This window comes from Staurois parvus, unplaced genomic scaffold, assembly GCF_062004578.1.
Source record: "Staurois parvus isolate SC_StPar_1 unplaced genomic scaffold, SC_StPar_1.0 ptg000578l, whole genome shotgun sequence".
NCBI lineage: Eukaryota > Metazoa > Chordata > Amphibia > Anura > Ranidae > Staurois > Staurois parvus.
This window is the reverse complement of record NW_028318374.1, coordinates 3,208,686-3,236,668: the sequence shown is the minus strand read 5'-3', so window position 1 is coordinate 3,236,668 and position 27,983 is coordinate 3,208,686. Positions and strand designations below refer to the sequence as shown.

The window sequence follows — 27,983 nt, the reverse complement described above, 5'->3', positions numbered from 1 at the left end:
GTGACTCAGTGGTTATATATCCCATTGTTATCTAAGCATTTGCCTTGCTATCAAAACAGATGGTGACATTGTTAAAAAAAAAAAAAGATTTTACAATTTGATAATCTGTGGAGTGTGAACATTCTCATTAACCATTTGCATACTGGTAGAGCAGGGTGAGCCGGGGTGGGGTGTGCGCCGCCGACAGCCTGGTTGTGTCACTTTAAGGATGGCGGTTTCCATAGCAGCGGAGTGTAACACACATCATGGATCTGCACAGCCCAGGGAGAGACTAGCAGGCTGTACAGGAGCCGGGAGCCACAGGTAATTGTAGCCAGCACTCCCCGGGAGAGAAGATATATCCGCTCAGCTTTCCTGTGAAATAATGGGGGCTCAGCGCAGGGAGATCTCTACTTCTTACTGGGAAATTCTAAAATAATTTCTGCAAAGCAACTCCCTGATCTCCCCCCTCCTGTCTGCTTCCCCTGCCTCTCCCTGTTTGTTGTCCCTCACCCTCCCCTCTGCACCCCCTCCTATTTATCCCTCTCTCCTTGTCAATTTATTCTCTATTCTCTTCCTCTTTTCTCCCATGATTAATTTTTTCTCTTTCTTTCTTTCTTTCTTTCTTTCTTTCTTTCTCTTTCTTTCTTTCTTTCTTTCTTTCTTTCTTTCTTTCTTTCTCTCTCTCTCTCTCTCTCTCTTTCTTTCTTCCTTTCCTTTCCTTCTTTTTCTTTCTTTCTTTTCTTTCTCAACCATTCTCTTCCCTGATTTCATCCTTCCTTCTTCCCCTCATAATCCATTCCTCTTTCCTTGTCTATCTTTATTATCTTATCTTTCATCTCTTTCAATGTACAGTCATGGCCGAAATTGTTGGCACCCTTGATATTTTTCCTGAAAATCAAGTATTTCACACAAAAAAGGTATTGCATTAACACATGTTTTGCTATACACATGTTTATTCCCTTTGTATGTATTGGAACAAATATAAAACAGAGGCAGAAAAGCAAATATGACATAATGTCACACAAAACCCCAAAAATGGGCTGGACAAAAGTATTGGCACCCTTAACTTAATATTTGGTTGCACACCCTTTGGAAAACATAACTGAAATCAGTCGCTTCCTATAACCATCAATAAGCTTCTGACACCTCTCACCCGGAATTTTGGACCACTCTTCCTTTGCAAACAGCTCCAGGTCTCTCTTATTGGAAGGACACCTTTTCCCAACAGCAATTTTAAGATCTCTCCACAGGTGTTCAATGGGATTTAGATCTGGGCTCATTGCTGGCCACTTCAGAACTCTCCAGCGCTTCTTTGCCATCCATTTCTGAGTGCTTTTTGACGTATGTTTGGGGTCATTGTCCTGCTGGAAGACCCAGGATCTTGGACGCAAACCCAGCTTTCTGACACTGGGCCCTACAGTGCGACCCAAAATCCTTTGGTAATCCTCAGATTTCATGATGCCTTGCACACAGTCAAGGCACCCAGTGCCAGAGGCAGCAAAACAACCCCAAAACATCATTGAACCTCCACCATATTTTACCGTAGGTACTGTGTTTTGTTCTTTGTAGGCCTCATTCCGTTTTCGGTAAACAGTAGAATGATGTGCTTTACCGAAAAGCTCTATCTTGGTCTCATCTGTCCACAAGACGTTTTCCCAGAAGGCTTTTGGCTTACTCAAGTACATTTTGGCAAACTGTAGTCTTGCTTTTTTATGTCTCTGTGTCAGCAGTGGGGTCCTCCTGGGTCTCCTGCCATAGCGTTTCATTTCATTTAAATGTCGACGGATAGTTCGCGCTGACACTGATGCTCCCTGAGCCTGCAGGACAGCTTGAATGTCTTTGGAACATGTTTGGGGCTGCTTATCCACCATCCAGACTATTCTGCGTTGCAATCTTTCATCAATTTTCCTCATCCGTCCACGACCAGGGAGATTAGCTACAGTGCCATGGGTTGCAAACTTCTTGATAATGTTGCGCACTGTGGACAAAGGCAAATCTAGTTCTCTGGAGATGGACTTGTAACCTTGAGATTGTTGATATTTTGCCACAATTTTGGTTCTCAGGTCCTCAGACAGTTCTCGTCTCCTCTTTCTGTTGTCCATGCTTAGTGTGGCACAGACAGACACACAATGCAAAGGTTAAGTGAACGTCTCTCCTTTTTATCTGCTTTCAGGTGTGATTTCTATATTGCCCACACCTGTTACTTGCCCCAGGTGAGTTTACAGGAGCATCACATGCTTGTAACATTCTTATTTATCCGCAGTTGTGAAAGGGTGCCAATACTTTTGTCCAGCCCATTTTTGGAGGTTTGTGTGACATTATGTCGAATTTGCTTTCTTTCCTCCCTTTTTTTGTTTTGTCCCAATACACACAAAGGGAATAAACATGTGTATAGCAAAACATGTGTTAATGCAATACGTTTCGTGAGAAATACATGATTTCCTGGAGAAATATCAAGGGTGCCAACAATTTCGGCCATGACTGTATTCTTTTCATCCTCCTTATCTATGTTTATTGTCTTTCCTGGTCTTCTATTCTTTATCTCCCTTATTTTTTCCATCCTTCTTTTTCTCCCTGTCTAGTTCCCAATTTTGGGATATTTATGATCAACATCAGAATTACCCCTGTAGACGAGGCCAATCGCACTATCTTTTCTGATTTTATCTTGAAATTTCTCTTTCCCTTCCTTCTTCCTCCTAATCTATCTTTATTTCCTGGTCTTCTATTCTTTCACTCCCTTCTTTTTTCCTTCCTTCGTTTATTCCTTCCTCACTTTCTTTTCATTCTGTCTATCTCTGATTTTTGCCTTTTTTTCTCTTTCCTTCCCTATCTCTCTCCTTTTCCCTAATTTCTTTATTCTGTTTTCCTCCTCTTGCAGTATATTCCTCTCTTCCTCTTTCATTGGCCATCTTTACTACCTTCCTCATCTTATCTTGTTCTTTCTCTTCCTTCCTTCCTTCCTTATCTCTTTCCTGTCTTTTACAATGTATTCCATTGTGTTCTATCTCTCACCTATGTCTTTGTTTCTCTTTCCTTCCCCATCTCTGTTCTTCTTCCTGATGGCTTCCTTCCTCCTTCTTCTTCTTCCTCTCTCCCTTCCTTCCTTCCTTCCTTCCTTCCTTCCTTCCTTCCTTCCTTCCTTCCTTCCTTCCTTCCCTCTTTCCTATTTATTTGCAATGTATTCCATCCTTATTGTTTTTCCTGATCTTCTCCTTTTCTTTTTCTCCCTTCATTTTTTCCTTCCTTCTGTTCTTCCTCCCTTCTTTTCTCCCTATCTCTCTTTACCTCTCATTTAAACCTTTCTTTCTCTTTCCTTCCCCATTTATATTCTTACCTCGCAAAATGCATTCATTCATTTTTCTTTCCTCATCCATCTTTATTGTCTTTCCTGATCTTCTTCCATTGCTCCTTTCACCCATCCTTTTTCCTTCCTTTCCTGCTTCCATCTGTCTTTTCTCCTAGTCTATCTCTCACCTATCTCTCTCTTTCCTTCCCCTGCTCTGTTCTCCTTCCTGATGGCTTCCTTCTTTTTTCTTCCTCCCTTCCTTCCTTCCTTCCTTCCTTCCTTCCTTCCTTCCTTTCTTCCCTCTCTTTTGCAATGTATTCCATCTTTATTGTTTTTCCTGATCTTCTATTCTTTTTCTCCCTTTATGTTTTCCTTCCTTCTTTTCTTCCTTCCTTGCTTCCTCCCTTCTTTTCTCCCTATCTCTCTTTATCTCTCATTTAAACCTGTCTATCTGTTTCCTTCCCCATCTATATTCTTATCTCTCCAAATGCATTAATTGATTCCTCTTTCCTCATCTATCTTTATTGTCTTTCCTAATCATCTCCAATTCTTCCTCTCTCCCTTCCTTTTTCCTTCCTTCCCTGCTTCCTTCTGTCTTTTCTCCCAGTCTATCTCTCACCCATGTCTCACTTTCTCTTTCCTTCCCCATCTCTGTTCTTCTTCCTGATAGCTTCCTTCCTTCTTCTTCCTTCCTTCCTTCCTTCTCTTACAATGTATTCCTTACTTTCTCTTTCTTTTCCAATGTTATTATCTTTCATTATTTTCTCTCATTCGACTCTCCTTTCCTTTTTTCATGTCTTCTTGTCTCTTTTTTTTTATCTATTTCTTGCTCTTTTCTTCTCCATTCCTATTCTTTTTGCTGGTTTCCTCTTTCCTCTCTTTTTTTTTTTGATATTTACAACCAGTGACAGAATTACCTTTTTAGAGGAGTCCGGTCTTTAACAAAAAACATGCGTACAATGCAGAAGTGGTCAGGGTCAGGATTTACATCGTCACATTTCTACTTTAGAGCGGCAGAGGGAGGAATTGATGAACCAAGCTGCAATCCTGGAGTCATTCTGTCTCTCGGCTTCTGTACAGCTTTGACTTGTCATGTGACCACATTGATAAATGCCTCCCATTGTTATTTATAGGACATGACATAGAAATATACAGCACAGGATTTTTTTCCAAAGCAGGTGGCATTAAAGTGGATGAAAAGCCAAAGCGTTTGTGTTTGTTTTAGAGAGAGAAGAGAAGGCCTAGGACACATATTGTGCGGTCCTACTAACGGTTAGCTGACAGCTAGCTAACAAAACTGACAGAATCAGCGTTGTGTTTCATTCCAAAACTGAATTTACTTCTGTGAAGTGTTCTGTAATCCTTTTTTATTCAGTTAAAAAAAGTGGAAGAAAAATGCATCCCTTTAAACTACACCAAAACGCATCAAAAACACAATGAACCTCTGGGAAGTGCTTTTTCCGGGGGGGGGGGGGGGGGGGGGGGTTGAATGCAGCGCAAACACATAAAAAAAGCATAAAAAATACAATTCACTACAGCAAAAGCACACATGCATTTTTCATAAAGAGCATTGTAAAAGTAGCCTAAAACGGCAATACAATCACATAAACTGAAGTTACCATATGCTTGTAGACATGTCTCTCACAATGCATGCAAGGAAAACATTTCTTGCAAAACGCTACCCACAAATCACATTAAATACATTTAAATGCAATCTGGATATATACTTGACGTTAACAAACACAACAAATGAGTTTACATGCATATGTGTATTAAAGGGAGAATGGAGGACACCTTCACTGGTGTTCTTCAGGAAGCTAAAATGGCTGCAGTGGTAGATGGGAATCTTTATTAACAAGACACTCCCTATTCTTGTTGAAAGTAATAATAAAAACAGGTGCAGTTGCAGTGAACATGGGCGGACTGACCATTTGGAAACCCAAGCACTGCCAGAGGGCCCGGGGTCCGTAGGGGGCCCCATGAGATGTCCCTGATACCTTTTTCATTTTTTGAGTTTGGGCAAGTTTTGAGTTTGGGCAAGGACACAGGGAGTTGTCAGTCTGCCCCTGGCAGTGAACATCCAATAGATGGCTTCCTACTCAACACAATGATGACATACAAAACATCTATCAAGTATTTTTTGCTGTCTTTGCCCCACTGGGGAGATTTCCCTTCACTTCCTGTCCTGGGGATCAGGGGCGGACTGACCATTTGGAAACTCGGGCACTGCCCGAGGGCCTGGGGTTAGTAGGGGGCCCCATGGGATGCCCCTGGTACCTTTTTCATAGGCTTGAGTTTGGGTAAGGACACAGGGGCCTCATGATCCCCTATTGCCCGGGGGCCCCATGAGTTGTCAGTCCGCCCCTGCTGGGGACACAACATAAAATGAAAGGAAATCTCTGCAGTGATCACAGTTCCAATCTTAGTGAGTTGTCAATGTCATAGGAACAGCTGTTGCCATTGGAGGATTCTCCTTCACCTCTTTCTTGAAGAAAACTTAATATTTTTGAATTGCCCCTCACCTCATCTCTGTGATGAATCTCTCCAGCACAGATGGGGGGGAACTTTAAAGACGGCAATAAGAACTTGACAAAAGGTCTAACTCTTCCTCACTTTATTCAAAACTTTAAAAAACATTTAGCTACATTTTTAGGGGAAACCTCAGAAATGATATTTTTTTCCAAACTTGCTTTGGTCCAGCTTGGCTCCATGTAAATATCCATTGTTCTGCTCCACTTTCATGTAATTTTTCTTTTTTATTGAACTGCATCCGGTTATGACTGTTCTGTAGTACTCTGACATCTACTGGATGTTTTGAGTCACTACAGTTTGTTTGCTATTGGTTTCTTCCTCTGTTCTCTCCTCTTGTTTAATGCTTGTTAGTTTAGCTCTAGCTAGATTCTCCTTGTTTTTTTCATTAAGTCATTGCTAGTTATTCGCAGAGACAGTTTTAGGAAAGTTTTTGGGGTTGATTTAATAAAACTGGTGCAATATCTAGTGCATCTCTGCATAGAAATCAACCAGCTTCCAGTTTTTTTTAATCAAAACTTAATTGAACAAGCAGTTAGAAGATGATTGGCTACCATGCAGAGCTACACCAGATTTTGCGCTCTCTAGTTTTAATAAATCAACCCAATTTACCTATATTTCTAAAGACTGAAGAAACATCCCTTGTATTGCAATTAGCTGAAGTAAAATTGCATTGGATTTAGCTGCTTTGTCTTATTGAAGAGTTAAGCTGCCTGTGGATGGTGCCAAATCAGCAGGTGACCATACTGTCCAAACAGACATGGTCTAAGGAGGTATGCCAATGCATAAAGTGGCATTTGAAAGAGAACATCCATATCTGATACCTGGAGGGCCATTGGGGATACTGTAAATCATTCTTAGATTGTAAGCTCCAAGGAGCAGGGCCCTCCTAACCCTCTTGTATTGAACTGTATTGCCTCCCGTTATATTGTAAAGTGCTGAGCAAACTGTTGGCGCAGTATAAATCCTGTATAATAATAATAATTGTAGTAGTCGTCACTGCATACAGTGATAATTGTGATCTTCAAGGTGCAGTTCCAGTGGCTTCCCTTCTGCACACTGACCACTGGAAGGCACCTGCGCAGCACTGCCACCATTTGGAGAACACCTTGTATTTTTTTCCCCCCAGTGAATACAAGACAGTTCCTGATTGGATGAGGTGGAGATTGTGACATCATTCATCCCTGCTCTCCACCTCATCCAATCAGAGAATGCCTTGTATTCGTTGAAAAAAATACAATGCGTTGTATGACTGAAGGAGGTGCTGAGTGAGTGACCCCCCCCCCCCCCCCGAGAAGATGCCCCCTTGAATGTTCTTTCTATGTTGTTCTGACTTCTACAATGTTTTTCAGTATCCCCAGCAGCTCTCTGAATATTAGATATGGATACTTACATCACGCCAAGCTGAATCAATGTGAATATGCAAAAAAAATAAAAATGCTAAATAAATAATTCTTGGAGTTCCGCTTTAAGCTGTGGAATAGTTCTTTTCTAAATCCCTTTTTAAGCTGGTATTAATCATATACTGTATAAAGGATAAATTAACATTTACATTTTCATACATTATCTGAAATTCATTTTAATTTAGAGTTCTGTTAATCTGTAACGCTAGGATCGCATATTGCAATACCGCTGAGTTCATTTACAATACAAATTTCCTTAACTCCTGTTATTGTAATTCATAAAAGTATTCCAAGTAAAATGCATAAAAACGTTGAAGAGTGACGTCTGCATTCTATAGCCCTGATTCACATCTATGCGTGCGGGGGTGGGGAAGCCCATTCATTTCAATGGGCTGCATTACCTGCGAGAAATGTGGGGTAAGAAGTCCCCCTTTTGTAAAATCCTACTGCACCAAATTAAAGTGTTATAAAATCCAAACCAAAAATATAATATATTGCAGCTTACCAGGCATTAGATGTGGCGGATGCATTAGTTTTCTTTTTTTAAACTTGTTTTCCCCTCTGTGTTTACCTGGTGATGTTTCCAGTAACACACTTTCTGTAATAGAGTGCCCCCACTCTGGATGAAAGAGCACAGGGGGCAACTTTGGACAGCAGCATTGTCAGTGTGGCGGGACAAGCAGATTTCAATACACTAACAAATTGAAGCTAAACTCCATCTAACACTTTCTAAGCAGATACAGCAACAGTTTTTTTCATTTTGGGATAAAGGTTTTACATGAATAAATAAAAGCTGATCATTGTAAGCATCCCTGTCAGTGGTAAATGGTTTGTCTCATCCCTGTAACTGATACATCATCAAGAGAGCTTGTTCTTTTGAAAAATAACAGGCTTCCTGGCTGGATCCCCAGGTGAAAATAAAGGAAAGAAAGCCTAAAAAAGAAAACTAATGCAGCCATCACATCTGAGAATTGGTAAGCTGCAATGTAATAAATGTTTGCTTTTGGGTTTAATACCACTTTAATACCACTGGTGATCTGGTCAGTAAGGCACCTCCTGTATTAGAGTGCCCCCAGTCAGGATGAAGGAGCACAGGGGGCACCTTTTGGACAGCAGCATTGTCAGTGTGGCGGGAAGGGAGTGTTAGATGGACTAGCAGATTTCAATACACTAACAAATTGAAGCTGAACTCCATCTAACACTCTCTAAGCAGATACAGCAACAGTTTTTGTCATTTTGGGATAAAGGTTTTACATGAATAAATAAAAGCTGATCATTGTAAGCATCCTTGTCAGTGGTAAATGGTTTGTCTCATCCCTGTAACTGATACATCTTCAAGAGAGCTTGTTCTTTTGAAAAATAACAGGCTTCCTGGCTGGATCCCCAGGTGAAAATAAAGGAAAGAAAGCTGAAAAAAGAAAACTAATGCAGCCATCACATCTGAGAATTGGTAAGCTGCAATGTAATAAATGTTTGCTTTTGGGTTTAATACCGCTTTAGAGCAATAGTAAAGCCAAAACTAAAATGTAATATACTGTAGCTTATCAATCATTAGCTATGGTGGCTACATTTCTTTTTTAAACTTTTTCCCCCTGGTGATCTGGTCAGTAAGGCATCTCCTGTATTAGAGTGCCCCCACTCTGGATGAAGGCGCACAGGCGGCACCTTTGGACAGCAGCATTGTCAGTTTGGCGGGAGGGGAGTGTTAGATGGACTAGCAGATTTAAATACACTAACAAATTGAACCCACACTCCATCTAACATTTTCTAAGCAGTTACGGAAACAGTTTTTTTCAGTTTGGGATAAAGGTTTTACACAAATAAATAAAAGCTGATCATTGTAAGCACCCCTGTCAGTGGTAATGGTTTGCCTCATCCCTGTAACTGATACATTTGTAAGAGAGCTTGTTCTTTTGAAAAACAACATACTTCTTGGCTGGATCACCAAATAAAGGAAAGAAAGCCTAAAAAAGAAAACGAATGCAGCCCTCACATTTAAGAATTGGTGAGCCACAATATAATAAATGTTTGCTTTTGGGTTTAGCACTGCTTTAAGGATTAATGGCACAAAGTGGTTCTGTACGAGTCGGGAATGCACAAGATTTTGCATGTGTAGCACTGCACCCTTAGAAGTTGCTGAAGTTTTGGGTCGTCCTATAGTTCTGCACAGCCAGGAAACATACATTTTTCACAGACTTGCATTCTGGAGACAATAAGCAGCCATTGAGCTGGTTTTTAAGTTGTATTAGGGGTATTGAACTTGGATGGGGATAGGGGTGTATGGGATGCCCAAGGGACTGTAATTGAGAACAACTCCTTAGGCAGGTATTTACCACAAGGCAAACAAGGCATTTGCCTAGGGCGGCATTTTTTAGGGGGGGCAGCACAGCCCCTTGGAAGAAGAGATGGAAGAAGGGACACACGCGGCATGGGGACCTGGTGGGTTCCGAGAGATGCTGTGGGTTTCATGACGGTGTATACACAGCCCGACTCTTGTTCTTGGGGATGTCCGGAGCTGTGAAGGTGAGTGTCTTTCTCTCTCTCGCCATGGGGGATGGTGGCTGGTGTACAGGGGGCAGTGGTAGTGGAAGGTTCAGGTGGTGGACAGGAGTGTTCTTGGTCAATGTCAGGCTCTTTCTGCGGGGGGGGTGGGGGGGCAATTTTTGTGTTGCCTAGGGCAGCACAAAACCTAAATACACCACTGTCCTTAGGAACTATGGACAAGTAGTATACAGCAAAAAGGCTTTTTTCTTGGCGCTCTCTCCTGCCTCTCCTGATGTACCACCCCAGACCCAAGATGAATCCTCTCATCATCTAACTGTACTAGGTGAATCCCTGGGCAAGGGGACCCAGAATCTGTCTTTATATACCAAATAGTCCCAGGTGGGGGCTAGTCAGGTTTCCCAACCGAATGTCCTTTCCCACAATCTGGCCTGGGGGAGAAGGGCACTCACTCTTCCTCTTCTGTTGGGTTGGTTGGGTTGGTGGCTTCCTTCAAGCCTTCTGTAGGGCTGGCTCATTCCCTGCTGCACAGGTGGTCCTTTTTCAGGGGACTGCTGAGGTTGAAGGATCCTCCTTTCCTAGTCCAGCCTGGAGGTATCCCGCTTCCCACTGGGCCCCCTCCAAGGCTCTTACACTCCAGCCTCTCGCTCCATCTTTCACCCGAACTCTCCTGCTGCTGAGCAGGCTCAGTCATACTTAAGGGCTGTCCTGACCCCATGCCAAGCCTCCTGCTTGGGAATTGGTCAGGATCCCTTAAGCATGCAGATCAGCCCCTCCTAACCCCTGCCCACTGCCTTCTAAAAACTTCAAGTCTCTAGAGCAAGGAGAGGTCTCAGGAAACCGATCTGCAGAGTCCTCAGCCCTAACCTAAATTGACCTGGCTGACTTACACACAGGCTGAATTATGCCCAGGTCTTCCTCTCTAAAAAAAAAAATAGCTTCCCCTGGCTATCTAGACGGGTGCTATAAGTGCATTCCCAAACACCCATAGATATGAAACAAGCCTTATACCCAACTGAAAATTTGGGTGACAATAAAAGCTTGTTAATAAAAGCCTGCTTTTGGCATGCGTTTTATATGTCTGCTTTTTAAATTAATAATATATTGGATATATTTGTTTTTAGGGCACCAATCAAAGATGGAAAAGGATTATCTAATACCTGCCTCTGAAAGCATTCTACTGGAACATGGACTGTCTGTCGACAACCATCAGGGTGAAAAGCTGGAGGAACTTGTGGTTGTTCACTTAGTGAAGCTGCTCTTGAAGGAGGTGAACCTTCTGCAGTATTGTACATCTCTGAAGTTCTGCACCTTGGCTGATAACTACATCACAGACATCAGAGCTCTTCAGCCATGTGTACACCTTGTTAAGTTGGACTTACATGGAAATCAGGTACTTAAATATACATATCCAAAGCTGAATTCTGGCCATTCACAAAATGATTTAAATGTTCCCCTACCCCAGCTGATAAACAACAACTTTATCTATAACAGTTTGATAATAATTAATGTTCTTTAACGAAAGAATGTACATTCCACATTCCGCAGTCACTTCCATGAGGGAAACTCTCCCCCTCTCCTTGGTCTAAAAAATTATCGGGTTGATTTACTAAAACTGGAGAGTGCAAAATCTGGTGCAGTTCTGCACGGAAACCAATCAGCTTCCAGTTTTTTTTTTAATGAAAGCTTAATTGAACAGCCTGAAGTTAGAAGCTGATTGGCTACCATGCACAGCTGCACCAGATTTTGCAAACTCCAGTTTTAGTAAATCAACCCCTATAGGTCACTTTCTGTAATTAAAATGTGTGCATTTCCAGCCTTGATTGTATTACTTGGCTCAGCTATACAGGATGGCTGACAGAAGCTTTATAGAGCCGAAGTTCACAAGCCACTGCCAAGCAGGAAAGGAGAAAATATCATGGAGAAAAGATAAGACTCTATCCTTGTAGATGTAACTATTCCTTGTTTCCCTGGCAGCAGAGTTTGTCTTGTCACCTCTCCTGCTTTTCTTGAAATTTCTCTCTAATCTGTCATTCGTCAGCACAGTCTGTATCATTGCTGTTGTTTCCTCCCCCCTCAGTAGCAGTAAATCTTTAGGCTGGCAGCAGATCGGGCTCACTGGTTATTGACACAGTGCTGAGAATATAGGTCAACTGAGGCTGTGCAGAGCAAGGTGAGACAGTGGGGGAGATTTCAACAGTAACCAGAAACTGGCGCTGAAATCTCTTGCTGCAATCAAAATGGAATAGTGCACTGGCTGAGGTGCCACCCTTGATAGATTGGGGAATCTTGATACTAGCAGAATAAAACAAAACAAGGCGCACTCTCCTCGTGCATTAACACAAAAACCGTAAATGTATTAAAAAGATGCAAAAACATACTCACAAGCCATAAAGGTCATAAAAACAGAGACAAAAAGTGAAAGATGCCAATCGTGGACAACATGCGTCCTCGGATAAAGTGCTAACGCGTTTCGGGAGTCGAACTTCCTTCCTCAGAGCAATGGATGAAGGTTAATGCACGAGGAGAGTGCACCCTGTTTTGTTTGTTTCTGCTAGTGGGGGAGATTTACTAAAACTGGAGGGTGCAAAATCTGGTGCAGCTCTGCATAGAAACCAGAAATCAGCATCCAGGTTTTATTGTCAATGCTTAACTGAACAAGCTGAAGTTAGAAGCTGATTGGCTCCCATGCACAGCTGCACCGGATTGTGAGTGCTCCAGTTTTAGTAAATCCCCCCAGTGTATTACTGGATTTTAAAAAGTATAGGCACTTTTAATTTTTTACAAGGCCGAAGGGAAGAGCAAGCTCAGCTGTAGGGCCCCCTGTGGGTCCCAGAAAATATGACACAGAAGATGGTGGCGCCAACAGAGGGAGCAGCAAAGGGCAGCTTTCTGATGAGTGGAAGATGTGGCAGAAAGGACGTCAGTACCAATGGATGATGCAATTAGGAACAGTTTTATACTGTGCGTGGTAGTTACATTGCATTCCCGGCATCTGTGAGCCAGGGTGTCGTGCGGTGTACTCACCATTAAAAATTGCTAAGAGAAGGGAAAATGGGTTTCTTAGCAGAAGAGACATGCAAAGTCCCTCTAGAGAACTTTATCTTCTACCAATTTTTTTTTTTTTAAAATGAGGTAAAGATCCACTTTAATTTCTAACGGATTAGATAACAGAGTAATATTTACCTTAATCCAGGGTCCCACAACAGCCAGCCATCCCCTACCAGGGGCGGACTGACAACTCATGGGGCCCCCGGGCAGTAGGGGATCATGGGGCCCCTGTGTCCTTGCCCAAACTCAAAAAAGCCTATGAAAAAGGTACTAGGGGCATCTCATGGGGCCCCCTACTGACCCTGGGCCCTCGGGCAGTGCCAGAGTTTCCAAATGGTCAGTCTTCCCCTGTCCTCTACTCTTCAGTATGAAAATGTGGGTGAGCACTTCTATGTCATAAAGTACAATGCAGGACCAGGGGTGCTTTTGCATTCCAAAATTATATTTTTGGTGAGAGGAGTGTCGGCAAGCCCATTCAGAGATTTAGAGTAATTAGAGAAAATAGTAAATAATGCTGTTTTATATCATCCCTGTGTTATCTGCACAGGGGGGAATGCATTTTAATAATCTTGTGAATACCTAGACTTTAAAGTGATACTAAACACACACTGTTTATTGACATTACCCCCCTTCTCTTTCTGTATGTGGACAATGGCTCTGAAATTATATTAATAAAAAAAAATCTAAGTACCTTTTTTCCTAATCAATATACAACTGTCACATGACCAAGCTCTTTCCCAGCCTGTCTGCAGGGAAACAGTGGGAGGAGGAGCTTCTAGTCCTCTGTTGTTAGTCACATGTTCAACATACAAAAAAACAGCCTTTGGGATACAGAGTAAAAATAAATAATTAATATCAATAAACTGTTTTAAATCGTCATACAAATATATATTTGAAATCAAATCATTATTATTTTTTGGCAACAATGGGTTGCCCCTCCAGCCTGTGTCTTAGAATAGGGGTCTCCAACTTTTTAACAAGTGGCCAATTTACTGTCCTTCAGAGTTTAGGGGTCTGGACTGTGGCCATTGGGAGTAGAAAAGGTCACGATGTCAGTGGGAGGAATAGTGCCCCATCGTTCATGTCATTGGAAGAAATTGTGCCCCTTCATTGGTGTCTATGGGGAGAATTATGCCCCAATGGTTGATATCACTGGGTGAAATAGTGTCCCTGGGCTACAGTTTGGAAACCACTGTCTTAGAAAAACAGGAATGTGACGCCTCCATCAATCAAGATATAATATTCAGCCCCTATTGTATCTAGCTGGTTAGTAGGCATGAAGGAGGAAGGAGGGAGCGTGCTGTCACTTACCACTGTGTATACACCTACATGTGTAACTCTATAGTCCCATGGGCTGCTCAGATGTGCTAGGGAGGAAATCCTCAGCATAGAAACTCACTGAAAACTGAGCATGTGCACTAACTGCCAACACAGCTTTGAAAAATCCCATTGGAATGGGGACATGGACAGGAGGGGGAGATAGAGAATAGCAGGATCAACCAGATTTTTTGCAGAAGACAGAAAACAAATCCCATAGTGAGGTGGGCACTGTGAGGTGGGGGAGCTCTAAGGAGATTGGGGGGGGGGGATTTGTGTTGGGGGGGGTGGAAGGGAGTAAGAATTGTTCTAGGAGGCATCATTTGGGGGGTGTGATTTAAAGGGATTTCTGTTGGAAGGAAGGATTGGGGAAGAGGATTTGTTCTAGGAAGGGGGATTTGGGGCGGGGGGTCGTGCTAGAAGAGGTGAATGGGTAGGAAGGGGAATGTGGGGCAACAATTTGTGCTGGGAGGGGGATTTCAATGGGGGGGGGGGGGCATTTGTAGTGGGAGGCAGGATATTTTTTCTTAGGGGGATAAGAATGCAGATTAGCGCTTAATTTTTTGGGGCGGAGGGGGGATTTTTGCTGACACATAATGCTCATACTTCTTGGGGGGGGGAGTTTGGCATGTTCTTCCTGGGCTCTAGATGACCTTTTCCCGTCACTGTTGAACAACATGTAATACAGCATTTATTGATAGATTTTTATCATGTAGGTTTAATGACACTTCTTGCCCAAGAGGAAGAATATAATCCATATTTGCGAACTGTTTTAGACGCCAAAATGATTGTTTTTGTTGAGCCACTTTTGTGATTTATAGACCTCTGTAACACTGTATAGCCAGGGCGTTGCTAGACCCTGACACCCAGGCCATGTGCCCCGTGTCTTCTACTGAGTGTCCCAGGCTTTCTTTCGAGATTTGGAGATGATATATTCTATGCTTTATACAGTTTTGGAACATTGTATATTTATCTACCTTTTGATCCAACTAATATTTATTTTGTCATCATAATCTAACATTACAGTTTTGTCATCAATTCATTTTTTTCAGTTAAAAATTGATATTAGTCTTGGAGTTGATCCAAAGTGGTCATTATGGTACCATACAAGCCCAGAGGTGCTCCTGGTTTTTAGGACCTTAAAAATGCCCCTTGGCTGGTAGGATACCATTACCAATGGTACCCCACCAGCCCCCTCACCCCACCTCGTTTTCCTACCATTTGGCTGTGTTAAGGGAATACAGTAGTGTCACCTCCCTGTCCTCAGTATGCTAATGTGACAGTGAAGGAAAAGCAGAACCATGATGAGGTCATCTCTCTGCTCTCCATCTCTGCAAGCATGTTAGCAACTGACAGCACTGTGCAACGCAATTGCCCCTGATTGGCTGATCGTTTTTCTTTTTTTTTTTGCCAGAGTTACTTTTTTTATTCCAAATAATGATGTGGTTTGGTTGGACTGACATGAGGAGCATAAGGAGTAGCTGTCATCCTAACACAAGATTTGTATTAGGACTACAGAACACTTGTTTTCAAACCATACAGAGGAGGGGTTCTGTAGTCCAGAGATAGCTGGGAACAATGCTAAATGACAGCAGTCTGCACAGGAAGTTATCTGCCCACTGGATTTCTGGCAGAATCATTTTTATTGCACTCATCAAACAGATGTAACTAAACCATCCCAATTGTTAAGCAAAGGATGGATCCCATAAAGCTGCACATCTATGCAGACCCACTGGTATACAGTTAGGTCCATATATATTTGGACACAGGCACAATTTTAGTTTTTTTTTCTCATGTATTTACCAAAACATATTCAAGCAATAGTTATATAATGGATGTGGGCTGAAAGTGCACACTCTCAGGTTTAATTTAAGGGTATGTACATCCAAATTGAAGGAAGGGTTTAGGAATTACAGCTCTTAACAATAGTCATCCCCCTTTTTCAAGGGACCAAAAGTAATTGGACAATTGAATCAAAAGCTGTTTCATGGCCAGGTGTGGGCTACTATGTCCACGGAAGACAACAGTGGTGGATGATCGCAGGATCCTCTCTATGGTAAAGCAAAACCCATTCACAACATCCAGACAAGTGAAGGACACTCTCCAGGAGGTGGGTGTATCATTGTCAAAGTCTTCAATCAAGAGAAGACTTCATGAGAGCAAATACAGAGGGTTCACCTCAAGGTACAAACCATTCATAAGCCTGAAGAATGGAAAAGCCAGATTAGACTTTGCCAAAAAACATCTAAAAAAGCCAGACAAGTTCTGGAAAAGCATTCTTTGTATGGAGGAAACTAAGATTAATCTGTGCCAGAATGACGGGAAGAAAAATGTTTGGAGAAGGCTTGGAACAGCTCATGATCCAAAGCACACAACGTCATCTGTAAAACATGGTGGAGGCAGTGTGATGGCATGGGCATGCATGGCTTCCAGTGGCACTTGGTCATTGGTGTTTATTGATGATGTGACAGAAGACAGAAGCAGCCGGATGAATTCTGCAGTGTTTAGAGGTATACTGTCAGTCCAGATTAAGGCAAATGCAGCAAAGTTGATTGGACGACGCTTCACAGTACAGATGGACAATGATCCAAAACACACTGCAAAACCAACCCAGGAGCTTTTGAAAGAAAAGAAGTGGAATATTCTGCAATGGCCAAGTCAATTACCTGATCTCAGCCCAACTGAGCATGCATTTCACTTGCTGAAGGCAAAACTAAAGGCAGAAAGACCCACAAACAAAGAACAACTGAAGATAGCTGCAGTTAGAGCCTGGCAAAGCATCAGAAGGGAGGAAACACAGTCTTGGTAATGTCCATGGGTTCCAGACTGCAGGCAGTCATTGTCAGTAAAGGATTCTCAACAGAATATTAAAAATGAACATTGTATTTATGATTATATTCATTTGTCCAATTACATTTGCGCCCCTGAAATTGAAGGGACTGTGTATAAAAATGGTTGCAGTTCCTAAAATTTGTACTTGATATTTATGTTCAACCCCTTGAATTAAAGCTGAAAGTCTGCACTTCCAATTCATTTGGATTGTTTCATTTTAATTTATTCTGGTGGCATACAGAGCCAAAAGTATGAAAATTGTGCCTGTGTCCAAATATTTATGGACCTAACTGTATTTTATGAACCAAAAGAAAGCAAGGAAAGGGAAAATCCCCATATGGAACAGCAAAAAAAGAAAACCTAATTGAGGTTATAGCAATCCTTTACTCTATCAAAAATGAAAAAAAAAAAAAAAGTTTTGCCTTCAATTGTACTTTAACTTCTTCCTGCCCAGCCCTGGCGTCCCTTTCACTGGTCTTATATGCCTGGGAGGCAAGAAGGACTGCCTGATGACGTAACCACTGTGATTGGCTGTCACAGTGGTCTCATGATCAGGAGCTGGTCCCGCCGGCTCCCAATTATTACTAGAGACCAGGAGCTCTCCTTGACAGCTTGGTCACTGTGCTGGGAGTGCTCCGTCAGCACACACAGAAATCTTGGCCACCCAAGGAGGCGGTAAAGTCCACCCTCTTTGCCGCCACACATATGCGTTACGTGGGCGGCAAAAGGTTATTTGTTAAGATTACATATACTTCAATGAATGTTCTATCCTACACTGTTTTATTATAAAAGTATGTCTCATATGGCTTTACACAGCCAAAGAGCAAAGCACTGTAGAGATAATGCACAGTGCACAAGCACTGTGTAGGCGTTACAGAAAAAAAGAAAATCTCTGCAGTCAGACAGCGGGGTGTGAGGTTGTGTAGTCTCAAAAGAAGATGAAATTTAGTGCTTTTCCAATAAAATGGAATTTTCTTTCATGGGGTCAAGCAACTGGCTTATGTATAAACTTTTATTATTTTAATATTGGCGTCCTTTAATTAGAACCTTTTTCGCAGGAAGCGGGAGAACTCATAAGGCGACTCTCTAACTTTTTTGGGCATTAGACACACTAAAAGGGAGGATGATGAAAAGAGTTCCCAGCGTCTCATTTATTTTTAGTGAGCCAAGCAGAGAAGCTTCCCGTGGAAGTACAATAGGAACAATTTAATTGCAACGGCATAATTTATCTCCTCTCAACTTTCTCCCAGCTGACAGTACTTTTAATCAGGTCCATGAGCGCGAACAGGTGACCGCGTTGTCCATTGTTGCATGAATGAAGAATGCTTAACATAAAGTCATTTAAATGTACTTTTCTTTCTCTGGAGAAAGACCGGATTTTTTTTTCTGCTTCCTTTTCCAGTGAACCTGTCAGGTCCTAAGTACGACTGAGATAGCAGTACCTGTGAAGCGTAGCGCATTGCAACATCTGTGATTACCGGCGGAAAACTTCAGCACAAAGTTGTGCCAACTTAGAGCCCCAGGATTCCAGGGGCAGCCTGAACACAGGGATGATGCCTCTAAGTTGGCAGTAGGACCCCCTCCACCACTCAACGCCATGCTCTGCCCTTGCCAATGAACAGTCCAGTGCTTAAGCTGCAGTTGGCAAATGAGGTGCAAAAATTGGAATGGTGGCTTTGTGCCAACTTGGGCAGAGATCAATATCTAGCACATGAGCCGAACTTGTAACTGGGGTTCACCCGCAAGCATTTCCAGAGAACCTGTCAGGTCCTAAATATGGTGAAGCTGGCAATACCAGTGATGCATATTGCATTACAAAGTCTGAAAGTATCCATGGTAATCTTCAGAACAAAGTCATGCTAACTTAGAGCCCCAGGATTCCAGAAGCAGCCTGAATACAGGGCTGCAGCCTCTGAGTTGGCAGTTAGACCCCCTTCACCTGCCGGCACTAAGTTTTGCCCTTGCCAATCAACAGTCTAATGCATAAGCTGCAGTTGGCAAATGAGGTGCCAGTTTTGGAATGATGGCTTGGTGCCAACCAAGGCAGAGATCAAACTCTAGCGCATTTGCTGAACCTGTAACCAGGGTTCACCTGCAAGCATTTCCAGAGAACCTGTCAGGTCCTAAATATGGTGGAGTTGGAAATACCAGTGATACATATTGCATTACAAGGTCCGCAAGTATCCATAGTAATCTTCAGAACAAAGTCGTGCCAACTTAGAGTCCCAGGATTCCAGAGGCAGCCTGAACACAGGGTGGCAGCCTCTGAGTTGACAGCTAGACCCCCTTCCCCTGCCGGCACTAAGCTCTGCCCTTGCCAATCAACAGTCCAATGTATAAGCTGTAGTTGGCAAATGAGATGCCAGTATTGGAATGGTGGCTTGGTGCCATCTTGGGCAGAGATCAAAATCTAGCATTTGAGCTGGAGCTGGAACCAGGGTTCAACCGCAAGCATTACCAATGAACCTATCTGGTCCTAAATACAGTTGGGCTGGTAATACTAGTGATGCATAGTGCATTATGAAGTCCACAAGTATCCATGGTAAAATTAACAGGTGACATTTAGGGAGTTGGAGTGTGGAGCAGAACAGTGGGGAGTAGTTGATTAGAATTGCTGTGGGGATTGTATCCCCTGTGGGAGCCCTGGGGCCCAGTTCTTCTAGAAATTTACATCACCTGCAATGGGCTTGCCTTCCGGGTAATGCATGTTCTGCATAGTGGAGAGCCCCTAGAGTGGGCATAGCACTGCACAGAAACAACCATGTTTGATGGAACCACAAAGTACTGAACTGTTAGATTGCATTAAACTATGAAATGCCACAACATTGGGACTGTTATATTGCCAGTTACACAAGTAAAAGTAAAGTTCCAGCAAGAGGCAGACCGAACCTTGTCATTCTGGTAACATTTACCTGGGGAACAAAAAGTAAGTGGACAGTGGCTTAAGCAGGAGTGGCCAGGAGACGGAGATCCAGCCAGTGGTGGCAGTTAACCTGTCTGGACCTTGCACCAGAAAACCTTGTGACCCTCTTGCATTTAGGCCTGGTGGATGGCTAGGCCTCTGATGGAACTGGTCTAGAACCAAAGGATTGCGACTCCAATAACTCTGTTTTAAAGTATTTGTTTTGTCCACTTGCCAAAGGCTTTCTGACCATGGAAAGAGAGCCAGAGCTCAGGGAAAAGGTTTCTAACCCCTCTGGCTGCAAGATACTCCTGTAGACCCCTAGCACAGGAACTGGGTTATCACCCACCACTAAGGAGCGCTATATGGTAGTGAAGGAAATACATTATATATTTTAGGGAGTATGTGATTCATTTCTCTATCTCCCATGATGGAGACAGGTCTTGTGCTTGGCTATCATGCTCAATGCTGATTGCTCAGGTCTAGCTTTCACTCCTTGGGGGGTGGTGGTCAGACCACTGCCAAGAAATAGCTGCTTTCATACACAGAGCAGTGGTCCTCTGAAGCCTACAGCCTCAGGGAGGAATGTTTCAACTGGTTGTTTTTATGAAGCCTCCATTGAAATCCTTTTTTTTGCTGATAATTAAAATGGGCTTTAGAAGCAATGAAACATGAAAATGTTCATGTAAAAGTCTTAGCAGAGGGGTGTTGTTTGGGTGCCAAAGATTGAATGCCTACATGCCCCAGGGGATAGGAGTCCAGCCATGCATGCAGGTCATACTTCCATTGGAAATACAGCTATATAGGCATCTCCAAGACAGAATACACTGCAATATATTATCTAATCTATCTATCTATCTATCTATCTATCTATCTATCTATCTATGACATTTTTGCACATTTTAGATACAGAATCTTCCTGGGATGGAATTCTGGAGACATCTGAAGGACCTGAAACTGCTTTACCTGCACAACAATCGCATTGGAAATGTGAGAAATGTAGAATTCTTATCCACTTGTCCTGCACTCTTAGGTCTCACCCTCTATGACACACCACTGAGCTTGCAGAAAAACTACCGCCATATCGTGGTCAACAGTATATGGTCACTAAAAGCCTTAGATCACTTTGTAATCTCCGATGAAGAAATTATCGAGGACTGGACTCTGCATGGCGGATTCAAAGCACTAAGCCCGGATCTGCAACTGAATATGTTACTTGCTCCCAGCAAGGTAATGCCATGCCTCTTCCATTTCACCTTATAAATTAATTTGTGTATGAGTAACTTTTCTTACATATCACAACTTTGCTACAATCAGTAGATCTTTCTTACCTTGTATAACCTTTATCATGCAATAATGGTAATAAAAATGAATATTGGGTTAAACTATTAGCGGAAACATAGGTGTCTGGATTCAAATGAATGCAAATCTGTCAGCAATTGAGTGTTGACACAGTCCTGTTGATAGAAGAATTCCATCTAATGTTCATTCAAGTGTTTCTAGAAGAAAGCAGAACAAATATATGGCTAACATCCATGGCCTTGCAGCTTTCTGCAGACTGGGAAATCCTTGTAGAAGAAAAAAAGCACCAGCAAATTTTCAATAAAACCCCAATAAAACTTTATTTAAAAAATGAGATCTTATACTCAGAAAAGTCATTGGTTAAAATAAAAATGATGATAATAATAATGTCGATATCTCAAAAGTGCATCAGGGCTTACGCTCCCATTGACGGACCTGGGACTGGCATGGTAGATGCTGCTGGCTGGAGTGGAAGGAGACCAGAGAATGACCATCTGCTGACCCCCTCTACCTATTAAGAACCTGGAAGTGCAAAATGTCTCTGGGTCTGACTCTTTGTCACTTATGTGATTAAAAAATAAAAATTTGTGAAAAAAAGTATAAAAAAAATAAAGTTTCATTTAAGCTCTTAAAGTCCCCATCAAAAATTTTGAGCCCACCCTCACCCCCACATACACCCACATACACCCACATACGAATGTTAACTCACACGTTGGGGGCGCCTACGTATGAAAACTTTGATTCTGCTACCAATTTTACATATTGCCACAAATGTCGCAGTGAGAGCAATAATTCTAGGCTGATTATTCATAGTTAACTCTGAACTGACGGCCTATAGGGGCTTTTAAATTGTCACCAATGGAAAATGTAGGGTACTCAAATTTGTTGCCCTTTCACAGGTGCACACAATTTTAGAGTGGTTGTAATCCCTTATGTATACCCAGTGATGTGACTGGCCTGATACACAGAGATGAAACAAATCCCCCTACATAAATTGTACCTGTTAATCTGCAGTTGTCAAATCCAGAATTTATAAAGCATGTCTGAGCTGTCAGAAAAAAATGGTGCAGAGAGCGGTCCCGGTTTCAGGCACGATTAATCGATGATAGCAGTAGTTCTATCATCGATTGATCGTGCCTGAAACTGGGACATGCGCAGTTGCTTCAGGGGGGACATCTACATGGGAGACACATCTTGCCACTACACCGGTGTCACTCCGTATAGGTTGCATGCTGACGATCCCCGCAGGATCATAAGCATGCAACCTATACAGGGTGACACTGGACCCGCTCCAAGAAAAGGTAAGCTGTAAAGAAAGCTGACGATCCCCGCAGGATGGATCGGATCCATTGCTGGCTTTCTTTACAACTTACCTTTTTGTGGAGCGGGTTCGGGGTCACCCCGTGTGGTCGGTGTCACCCGGTGCGTACCACACCCCCCCGCACCTGCTTTGGGACGCCACTGTTTAGTGTCACTGGGGATGTCAGTGACTGTTATTTAGTTTCCCCCACCCCCAGTGTCAGAATGCCTGCCGCAGTCCCGCTATAAGTCGCTGATTGCCGCCATTACTAGTATAAAGAAAAAAAATCCAGTATCTATACCGCCTTTTGTAGATGCTAAATCTTTCACATAAACCAATTAATTTACACGTATTGGGATTTTTTTTTAGCAAAGACATGGAGCAGAATACATTTTGGCCTAAATTTATGACGATCCTTAACCCCCTAACCCCTAAAAAAGAAACAAAATATTAATATTATTATTATTATTAACCATATTCCTGCTATACTGCTACAGGGCGGCAGGGGTGCACAAAATCACACACACACATATATATATATATATATATATATATGTGATTTTGCATTTTCAGGTAGGGGGCGCTGTTGTCAATCACCGGGTTCCAGGCGGTGATTACCCACTGGCGCCCGGTGATTACCGTGCATCTCCAACGGGAAGGAGGACTGTTTTGTTTACTAACAGTCCTCCTCCCTGTCAGCTTGGGCACGCTGCTTTGGATGGCTGTGCACAGCACAGCCATCCAAAGCAGTGTACTTACAGTGAAGCACAAAGACACAGCCCCTAGTAAAACACTCTCTGCACACAGTTAACCCTTTGATCGCCCCTCATGTTAACCCCTTCCTGCCCAGTGCCATTAGTACAGTGTCAGTGCTTTTTTTTTTAGCACTGATCACTGTATTGGTGTCACTGGGGATGTCAGTCACACCAAGTCAGTTCCCCGCCCCCAGTGCCAGAATGTCCTCCGCAGTCCCGCTATAAGTCGCTGATTGCCGCCATTACTAGAATAAAAAAAAAAATTCCAGTATATATACCGCCATTTGTAGACACTAAAACTTTCATATAAACCAATTAATTTACATGTATTGGGATTTTTTTTTAGCAAGACATGGAGCAGAATACATTTTGGCCTAATTATAGCAAAACGTCAAAAATATTTTTTTTTTTTCAAAATTGTCAGTCTTTTTTTTTTATAACACAAAAAATTAAAAACGCACAGGCGATCAAATACCACCAAAACAAACTCTATTTGTGGAAAAAAAATTTCATTTGGGTGCAGCATTGCATGACCGCGCAATTGTTAGTTAAAATAACGCAGCGCCGTATCGCAAAAAAAATGACCTGGTCAGGAAGGGGGGTAAATCCTCTGGAGGGCAAGTGGTTATATAAGGTCACAGTTCTAAACAATATTGGATCACAGCTGGCTTTAAGTGTGGTAAAAAAAAAAAAATCTGTCAGGTTATTTTCCCGTGCTGTCTGGCTCCCAGGCGGCCCTCTTAAGAATCAGACGTTAAGTGATACATTAGTAAGATGGTTATATACCAGTAAAGGTTAGGGTATCCCTTGGGGACCCAGACAGTCAAATAGATTGTCCTTTCAATGATCCTGGCTGGCCTTCATTTAATGCATGCATTCTATAGGCTGTCAGCTCTGTGGATTACTTTGTTTCTTAGAAATGAAAAAAAAAAATTTTCGGGGCTGAGAGAATTTTTGTACAATTTTCAGCACGTCATGCACAATATAACTCCGTCTGTACGTTTTCAGTGATAAATGCAGTAAACGTACACTAGAGTTTTATCACAATGGTTGTTTATCTTACATTGGCCTTGTGCAATCTGTGAGAACATTCTGCCTTCCCTTCTTGTTCTTCTCTAGTACAGATAAACTTGTATTTAAACCATTGGGTGATTGCAGTACAATAGAACTCCAGGCTAGCAGCTAGATACGCTGCTGTCATGCATATTCATGGGCTGTTTCACCTGGCAAGTATTTGTATTTCTGTCCATCCAGTCCTGAGATTTACACAGCTCTGTCACACAGTGCAGCCCTGTCTGGCAGAGCAGGAGACCTGATTTTCTCTGCCGAAGTTAAAGCCAAACTCCAGAACAAGTGAATATTGTCCAAATACATTTGACGTGTGTATTTTTGAATTGTGGTGTGCTTTGTGTATTTCTTCCAGTGCGGGAGCTTCCTGTAATAAAGGCCGTTCACTGCTGCTCTCTCTCCTTTTGTAGAATGAATGGTCTTGTCTCCGCCCACTCCTGTAGATATCTACAAGTAGCTTGCAGTGGGTTGTTTTGCTTTGCATCTTGTAAGGACCTTGTGATGGAGTCTTTTTCCTTTTATCCAGGATTTCTGAATGCTCCTTGCTTCTCAGAGTCCTGCAAGACAACTCCTATTTCTTTTGTGTCCTCGACACATGGCTGTGTTCAAGTCCTTTTCCCTTCCACTACTCCTTTAGCATAGCTTCTGTCCTAATATCATAAACCAGTCCAACACATTAATTAGCATATGAATAAGGAAGGCCTAGCTTCTAAAAACAACACACTTAAGTAAAATGTTATTCCAGATATACTGAATATCTGTGCTGTAAAAATCACTAAAATAGCCACAGTAACACTCGGGTAGAACCTGATGAGTGATCACAGCTCTGGTCTCTGCACAGGTTATATACAGCACAGTGATGATATCACTGCTACTTTTACTAGGTAATATCCCAAATGGAAAAACATGTATTTGAAACATATTGTTAAAAATAGTCTTCCCAAATATATTGACATATATTTGAAATGCTACTATTTTGGCCATATTCAATATATTTCAAAATATATTTAAATAGAAAATAATTATATACATACATATATATATATATATATATATATATATATATATATATATATATATATATATATATATACACTGCATGTTGAAATGCATTTTTATTACAAAATATCTGAAAAAATATTTTTAAAAATACATTTCCAATATACTGTGTCTTTAAAAATACAAATCTACATTTTTGGAATGCATTTACAAATATATGTAAAATATATATTAAAATGACTTTTTTATTTGTTAAAAAAAATCTGAAGAATATATTTAAAAAAAATATATTTCTAAAAATATTTTTCATATATTTTGTAATATATAAAAAACACATCAACATGCAGTATATATATATATATATATATATATATATACTATATATATATATATATATATATTCATTGAAATATATTTTGAAATATATTGAATATGGCCAAAATTGTAGCATTTCAAATATTATTATTATTAATATACGGGATTTATATAGCGCCAACAGTTTGCGCAGTGCTTTACAATATAAGGGAGACAATACAATTACAATGTATAGTATGCCTCCTGCGCTATTAAATCCCCTATCACTAAGCAGCTAGCACTTAAAATGCCACAACCCAGGCACACAATACAATGTAATATAAATATCTATTAATAGTGCAGCGCTATAACTTGTAAAATACTTATACACATATATGTAAAACATGCAATATTTGTGATGCCCCTATCATGGGGTTTTTCTGTGTCCACTCTCGGTGCTGTGAGAAATGCTATACAGTGAAGTCCACACACTATATCGGACACATGAATGACTCTTTGTGCATGTGCTCCACACTAAGTGCAAACAAACGGGGTGTCAATCCACAGTGACAGGGGTGCCCCCTCACCTTCCTGCCCAGGCCCCTCAGGACCAATGAGCCAAATGATGCCTTATTATTCCTCCACAGACCGTCAGATCCTCCTCAGCAGTAGTGTTGAGACCCTCTCATTAGTAATGAAATTGGAACCTCTCCAAATACGTTCCCAGCAAGGCAAAGAAATCCAGCATAGTGTAAAACCATTTATTTGCATAAAAACGCTATAAACACTTAAAAATTCCTACTCACACTTTTGTAAGTGTAAAACAGCTTTTTCACCACGCTATGGGTGTACTGCATGTATGGATTCTGATAAGGTGTACAAAAATGGCGCCTACGTCGGATATGACGTCACCGCGTCAGCCGCATCACCGCTACGACTCCTCCCACGAACGTATCTACGCGTTACGTCACGATTGGACCATGTGACTTCGTCAGGATAGAGGCCCATCATAGGCCGGCTTTCTATTTATCTCTCTCCCTGGCCAATTATATGTCTAGGGGTGGTGGTCACCGCGTCAGCCGCATCACCGCTACGACTCCTCCCACGAACGTATCTACGCGTTACGTCACGATTGGACCATGTGACTTCGTCAGGATATACGCCCATCATAGGCCGGCTTTCTATTTATCTCTCTCCCTGGCCAATTATATGTCTAGGGGTGGTGGTCTAGCGGCCATTTTCTTGGAGTTCATACCTCAATTTAAAGACAGTTATCCTACAGCCCAAAGATATTGTATAATCTCTTGCTCCATATTACTCTCAACACTCTCTATAATACTCTACTGCGGGGTGCCATCATAAGATTCCCTCCCTTTTACATAAAAAAGATTGATTTGTTAAAAAACATCAATTTTATTAATTTGATAAAAAATTATTTGTGTATATCAGTTAATAGATAGGTGAACAAAGAGTCATTCATGAATATAATTACAATACTTTCAGTACAGAAGGAAAGTGAGGGCAAATATATGACAATATATTTGGGAAGAATATTTTAAAATATATTTCAAATATATTTTTCTTCCATATGGGATCTGTGAATTTGGTACACACAAAGTTGAGTGATATTCTGTGTGGCTACTGAGGAATATATCTAAATGAGAGTTTTTGCGCCTGCAGTTCAGCTTTAACAAAATTGCTAATATTATGGCAGACAAATCAATTCACACATTTGCATTTCAGCTTTGCATTTGCCTGCTTGCTTTCAGTTCTGCTTCTCAGCCATTCCTATTGATGTGTTTTACTGTATTAACAATGTTATTTGTGTGTATAGATTATAATAATGCCGAGTATACAGTACATACAAGGAAGGCCATTGACCCTCTTGTTTTGCTGCTTATTAAAAGCAAGTGAAATGATTGGTAGGCAGAACCCATGTGACCTGCGCTGCCTAGGCTGGGAACTGCAGAACAATGATTTTTATTTATGTCAAAAATGAGATACCTATTTACTCCAAATAATAATATGATTTGGTAATGCTGACATATACTTTATTGATCCACGTGAAATGCGAGCCTTAATGACGGGTCCAGGTTAAATAAGCGTGAATTTCCATTGCCTATGACCTTCTTGTGTTGTGTTGCAGGAGATCTCCGTGCAAAGCGAGACAAAAGACACGAGCAAAATCATTACAAAAATCAATTGCGTTCTGGCCGCCTCCTCTCCGGTGCTAATTGTCCAGAAATGGATACGAGGGTATTTAGTGCGGCGGAGGATGGGGTACGTAGAACGCTCTCCGATCGGTTTTATGTTTGTTTGGAGCGGGCTGAGAAAATAAGAAACACATTTCAGAAAGTGGTTTATGTTCCCATAAAGCATATGAGCCCTAGCGTCCCATGAACACACCGCCGTATAACAATAATGGCCTCCTATAAAGAGCCCGCAGCTCCCTGAGCCCCGA

At 41.7% G+C, this 27,983-nt stretch overlaps 1 protein-coding gene across 2 annotated transcripts in view; it reads left to right on the top strand.

Annotated features, from left to right (window-relative positions):
* The first annotated feature begins 237 nt into the window (after positions 1–237).
* The window catches only part of LRRIQ3 (leucine rich repeats and IQ motif containing 3), a 73,513-nt gene continuing 45,767 nt past the window's right edge, over positions 238–27,983 (top strand). Inside the window, exons 1-4 of one of the 2 annotated variants that reach the window (XM_089692162.1) lie at positions 238–303; positions 10,827–11,095; positions 20,711–21,034; positions 27,669–27,802. In XM_089692162.1, the coding sequence (XP_089548288.1) occupies positions 10,841–11,095; positions 20,711–21,034; positions 27,669–27,802 (713 nt within the window). In that variant the 5' untranslated portion in view covers positions 238–303; positions 10,827–10,840. Of the gene's footprint in view, positions 304–8,568; positions 8,651–10,826; positions 11,096–20,710; positions 21,035–27,668; positions 27,803–27,983 lie in introns of those variants that run through there. The other variant, XM_089692161.1, reaches the window with a different exon arrangement.